Genomic DNA, 4,485 nt, shown 5'->3' with positions numbered 1-4,485 from the left:
CCCGTGAAAAAGAGGGAGATAAGCATGTACCGTGTGGACTGATAGGGACTGTCTCCGAGGCTTGTTGTTGGCTTAAAGAAGGGAGGTCCAAACAGTATTGTAGTCTTCTCCCATTTACGTTTGTTTTTAAATCCTTATATATGCACCCCAAAATTCTAGAAGGGTATCTAAGAAATTATCGGCCATGGTTGTCTCTAAGAAGGGAATAAGAGACTCTGGAGATGGGAGGCTTCCGCTTCACTGTATAACCTTTCATACTGTTTGAAAAAATTTTAACCACAGGCACACGGTTCAAAAAACATTTTGTCCTCGGACTAAGAATGTTATCCAATTACAGAAAGGCACAGACACCTGCTTTTTAAGGCATTTCCTGTGCCTTTTGCATTGGGATTTGCAGTTACCCTTTTGTGGTTTTGGGGTTCAGAAGGCTGCTTCCAGGCCAAGCTCTCGAGGCCCCCGGGGCAGTGGCTGACTGGTGGAGCCTGAGGGGCTGGTACTCGCCTCCCTCACCCAAACCACATCCCAGAAATGCCTCCGTGTGCATCCAAACGACCGCAGGAGGAGCCTGGCCTGCCACGCCCTGATTTGGAATTTGGAAGTTAAGAAGCTGTGGGCCTGCCCTACTCCTGCTAAATGAGTGGCCCAGGCAGGAAGAACCCGGGGGACCCAGGCACCCAGCAGCCACTGCAGAGGGGGCTGGCGCGTTGGGAAGGCGCTCAGTTTAGGCAGAGGACGCTTGAAAGGTGAAGAGGGCTTTCATGGGTAGGCCCACCAGGGCGGAAGGCCCTCTGGTCCATTTTTGATTCAGAAAAAGGGCTGAGGAGCCAGGGGCCCATCCTCAGGGTCTCCGGAGAGACCCAGGTGCTGAGGGACTGCTGACTGCATCGACCCCATTCCTGGCCCCCTTTGGCTGTGTGCCCTCTCTCAGAGGGAGAGGTGGGAAAGAGGACATCCCAGGCTTGCCTCCCCTATCTGAGCTCATATGCCCTTAAATCCAGAGAGTGGGGAGGCAAAGTCTTCAGGGCACCCTTCCCCTTCCCAAGCTGGCTGGCTGGCCCGTGATTGAGAACCTAGTGGCAGAAGCACAGGAATGAAGAGGGTGGGAGGTTTAACCACAGGCACACGGTTCAAAAAACATTTTGTCCTCGGACTAAGAATGTTATCCAATTACAGAAAGGCACAGACACCTGCTTTTTAAGGCATTTCCTGTGCCTTTTGCATTGGGATTTGCAGTTACCCTTTTGTGGTTTTGGGGTTCAGAAGGCTGCTTCCAGGCCAAGCTCTCGAGGCCCCCGGGGCAGTGGCTGACTGGTGGAGCCTGAGGGGCTGGTACTCGCCTCCCTCACCCAAACCACATCCCAGAAATGCCTCCGTGTGCATCCAAACGACCGCAGGAGGAGCCTGGCCTGCCACGCCCTGATTTGGAATTTGGAAGTTAAGAAGCTGTGGGCTGGCAAGCCAGAAGGCTGTACAATGTAGGGGGTAAGACAGAGGAATCAGACAGACCTGAGTTCAGATATTGGCTCTACCACTTCCTGGTATGATCTCTGGCAAAGAACTTAACTTCCCTGTAAAATACGAGTAGGTATCATACTATTACTCACTTCGGGGTTGCTCTGATTAAATCAAGGCCAGTACACAGTGAACATTGCATCCCAGATTATATCTCCCTAATGGCGCTGAGGGACTGCTGACTGCATCGACCCCATTCCTGGCCCCCTTTGGCTGTGTGCCCTCTCTCAGAGGGAGAGGTGGGAAAGAGGACATCCCAGGCTTGCCTCCCCTATCTGAGCTCATATGCCCTTAAATCCAGAGAGTGGGGAGGCAAAGTCTTCAGGGTGCCCTTCCCCTTCCCAAGCTGGCTGGCTGGCCCGTGATTGAGAACCTAGTGGCAGAAGCACAGGAATGAAGAGGGTGGGAGGAAAAATAGGTAGGCAATCGGGGAGCAGAAGGGAGGGGACAAAGAGAGAAACAGGAGAGAAGAGAAAACATCACCTCCGGTATAACAAAGGTTTCCATAACTCCAGGGACAAAGCCACAAATCTGAGGAAGATATGTGAATGCCTCTCTCTCAGTAATTGATAAGTTAGCAAACAAACAAACAAAAGATGAGTAAGGATATGGAGGATCTGGATACCACTATCGGTAAGCTTGACCAAAAGTATGCTTAGAGAGCCCTGTACCCAATGATAGGGGTTAGGATATTCAAATAGACATGAGCATTTACAATCACTGGCAATATAGTCAGTCTCCAAAATAAAACCAGACAATGGATATCATACAGACCATGCTCACTGGATATGATGCACATTCGAAAAAAATTTACAAAACACATAAAAAAATCACTTGAAATTTTTAAAAACTTCTGGACAATTCACAGCTCAGAAAGGGAATATTCTGAGCTATAATGGAAACACATACAGAACAATTCAGGTGCAGCCAAAGCAGTACTCTGAGGGAAATTCATAGCATTCAAAAAGCTTAAACATTTAGAGTTAAAATAAGAAAGATTGAAAAGTAATTATTTGGTTTCAACTTGAGAAGATAGGGATTTTGAGAGGAAGGAGAACGAGAAAGAAAAAGAAGCAGGGGAAAGAGAAAGGGTAATAGAATTTTCTAAGCAGAGTCTCTGGGAGATGGAGGATCTCCCAGCTTCCCTCCCTGTCCTGATCCTTCTCTCCTGATGGACCTTCCTCTCTCTATAACCCCAACCCATGCACGGGATGTGGCTAAAAATGGGGAAGGGTAGAGCTGAATGCTCAGTGCCCAGCCCACTAGGTAAGTGGTGATTTTGTCCCCAAGAGGACTATGGGTGATGCCTGAAGACATTTGTGCTTGTTACAACTGGGGGAAATTGATGCTTCGGGCATCAGATGGGTGGAGGCCAGGATGCTACTCAACACCCTACAGTGCATGGGTTGGCCTCACCACAAAGAATGATCTGGCCCAGCCTTTTTTATTATTATTAGTTTTTCTTTTTCTTTTTTTGGCCACAGCCTTAGATGTCAACAGGGTGAAGTTTGAAAACCCTGCTCGAGGCAGCGGCAATTACCTGGGAGGCTGCCTGGAGGATGCCACGGCCATCAGGCTCCCTGTGTGGGGTTGGAAGGTGTGGACAGCCTCGTCGGTGTATAGGCCACCATCCTGCCGGTGGTTCAGGCTCACCAGGTCAGTCATCACCACCAGCCCTGTTTCCTAGACAACAGACAACAAGAGACCCACGGTGGGGAAGTGGATGTAATGTCCCCAGCAGTTCTCATCACCCTGAGGCCACTGACCCAACATTGCTTCTGTGTCATGGCCCTGCAGCAGGCTTGGTGACATGGACTGAGGGGGCCATGGCACCCAGTGACCATCCAGGACAGAGTAGAGGAAAGCCCAATACATTTGTGGCTCAGACAGGCAAACCCACAGAGACAGAGAGCAGATTGCTGGCTGCCAGGGGTGGGGAAGGGGACGTGGGGAGTGGCCGCGAATGGAGATGGCGTTTCCTTTTGGGGCGATGGGAATGGTTTGGTACTAGGTAGAGGTAGTGGTTGCATCGCATTGCAAATACACTAAAGGCCAATGAATTGTTCACTTTGAAATGGTTAAATTTCCTGTTGTGTGGCTTTCACACACACACACACACAAAATCGACTGTTGTAGTGCCTGGTCCAGACCAAGGGCCAGTGACTGTCACAATTATCTCCCTCACTCTGCTAATTATTGGGACAACTGGACTGAGGGGAAGCCCCGTCCTGGTCTGGCCGACTCTGCCTTGCGCACAGCAATGCAAACCTAGTTACTCTGACTCAGAAACAGCACCTCCTGATTCCCAAAGCTGCCAGGACCCAGGGGTTCAAATCGCCTGGCATTCAACAAGCACGTAATTGAAACTTCATTTGTTCCAACATAGGTCTACAGGTATAGAGAGATATGTAATAAATATATTTTAGCTAATATAGCCAAATAAGTCATTTGTTCAAATATATTACATATGTTTTATAGATGTAGTTTTTAAGATAATTTTTTAAACTATTACAGCGAAAGGTTAATTGTGAGATCTAGGTGGTAGGTATACAGGTGTTTATAAATTTGTTCAACTTTTCCAAATGTATGGAAAATTCCACCGTAAAAACGGTGTGTGTGGGGGCGGGGGGGTTAAAACGGGGAAGAAAAGCACCTTCAGATGGGACATGCATTTGCGTGGAGACCATTAGCATGTAAGGTGGGCTCCCAGCCTGACCTAGACTGACAGACCTAGACTGACACTGGTACACATGGCGGCTGCTGGCACCAGCCCCACCCTTGAAGGCAGGCAGGAGAGGGGTGGACGGGAGCTACAGATGTCATTGCAAGCGAACCCACCACCTGAGAACACAGCCACCTACTCCCCTTGTGAAGGTTTTCCTTCCAGCAAAGCACCTGAACATCACTGCTCCCTATCAAGTTCAAGTTGTCAGTCCGTGCTGAGAGCCGTCCTGCTCTCATCTGCCTTGCACA

General features: G+C 49.3%; 1 protein-coding gene across 1 annotated transcript in view; it reads right to left on the bottom strand.

The window, feature by feature from the left end:
• The window catches only part of CPAMD8 (C3 and PZP-like, alpha-2-macroglobulin domain containing 8), a 52,890-nt gene that overhangs the window by 21,320 nt on the left and 27,085 nt on the right, over positions 1 to 4,485 (bottom strand). The window contains exon 17 of the mRNA XM_015567018.1: positions 3,053 to 3,195. Coding sequence (XP_015422504.1) covers positions 3,053 to 3,195 — 143 coding nt within the window. The remainder of the gene's footprint in view (positions 1 to 3,052; positions 3,196 to 4,485) is intronic.

Source organism: Myotis davidii, unplaced genomic scaffold, assembly GCF_000327345.1.
Source record: "Myotis davidii unplaced genomic scaffold, ASM32734v1 scaffold1203, whole genome shotgun sequence".
In the NCBI taxonomy this organism is placed as follows: Eukaryota; Metazoa; Chordata; class Mammalia; order Chiroptera; family Vespertilionidae; genus Myotis; species Myotis davidii.
The sequence above is the reverse complement of the archived record's forward strand: the minus strand, read 5'-3'. Positions and strand labels throughout refer to the sequence as shown.